Source organism: Penaeus monodon, chromosome 23 (assembly GCF_015228065.2).
Source record: "Penaeus monodon isolate SGIC_2016 chromosome 23, NSTDA_Pmon_1, whole genome shotgun sequence".
Classification (NCBI taxonomy): domain Eukaryota; kingdom Metazoa; phylum Arthropoda; class Malacostraca; order Decapoda; family Penaeidae; genus Penaeus; species Penaeus monodon.
The window spans coordinates 8,944,675-8,945,918 of NC_051408.1; the positions used below are offsets into that span (position 1 = coordinate 8,944,675).

At 37.1% G+C, this 1,244-nt stretch overlaps 1 protein-coding gene across 3 annotated transcripts in view; it reads right to left on the reverse strand.

Moving 5' to 3' along the window:
* LOC119587785 (angiomotin-like protein 1) overlaps nucleotides 1-1,244 on the reverse strand; it is a gene marked incomplete at its 3' end in the record, with an annotated part of 21,952 nt that overhangs the window by 13,982 nt on the left and 6,726 nt on the right. For all 3 annotated transcript variants that reach the window (XM_037936483.1, XM_037936481.1, XM_037936482.1), the window contains 1 exon segment: nucleotides 1,009-1,237. In XM_037936483.1, the coding sequence (XP_037792411.1) occupies nucleotides 1,009-1,237 (229 nt within the window).

Genomic DNA, 1,244 nt, shown 5'->3' on the forward strand with positions numbered 1-1,244 from the left:
AAATTAAACTTAGATTGCAGGTCACTCGGTAGTTGTTGTTGTAGTTATGAAATACAAGAATGATGGTTGATATTGTCAAAACCAGAACTTCATCTTTTTTTTTTCTGATTATAGCCTCACCCAACAGGTATCAAATCAAAATACAGAATTTAAAAAATGACAGTTTCACCCAAATTTGGAAGGCTGTACCTCAAGAGCTGCTGGCATGAGAGCCCAAAACTTCATGCATATATAGTATGCCAACCAAAGTGCAACCTCCATTGTAATCTATACATGCCATGACAATGGCATGTATAGATTGAATCAATGTATAGATCTGAATCAATGGGTAAAGAACTGGTTCACTTTATGTTCTAAATGACACAGGACTAATAAAAAGAGCTTCTAACAGGTAACCAGAACCATCCAATACTGCATGGAAATATGTCTATATCCTATAGAGTAAATGTTGTATTACTGAAATACATGAGACTTGCAAGGGGTCTTACAGTTAACTAAATAATCATGTATTACTCAAAACATGGAAATGAATACATATAATAATAAAACTTTTACATATAACTAAAAACTACAGACAATTTAATTCCATTATTTTGTTTTGCTTTTAGCATGTACAACAATGATAATGAAAAAAAATTATCTCTGAAATTTTTCTATAGGCCCATGCCCATTCTATGGGAAATTTACATGCAATAAAAAAATTAAGTATGCGGACACCCATAAAATGCCAGTCTTTCACTCTGCCCAATCCTAGAAGCACTAATTACTGGGTTGCACTTCGACCACTTCTATGCCTTTTGTCAAAAGAGAGGCATTGTTAGTCTAGCAAGATTTCAGTTCATGAATAACATACTGTCTTCTCCCATAAGCCTTTTTGTCCTGCAACATCCTCTTAATTCTCTTCATACCTCACGGGGACTTTTCATCAGAAAGTAGAAGATATTTCAGTGTGACAAAAGATTCCAAAAAGTAAAATAAAGTATTTAAGAAAAATATCAAGCAACTCACTCATTGGATCTTGTGGCAGGAGCTACAGTTGTTACACTGGTCACTGGAGTATTCACACGGCAGATCTGTGAGTTGGCCATGCTGTTGACAGTGTTGCCAACATTCTCTTGGCCCTGGGGCTCCTGACGCTGCGTGTGCTCCAAGGCGTATCTCTCCTCAGGACTCAGGTTCTCCGTTGACGTGCTCACATCAGTCTCACTACCACTGAAGCTCTGGCCATATGTAGTCCCTATGAC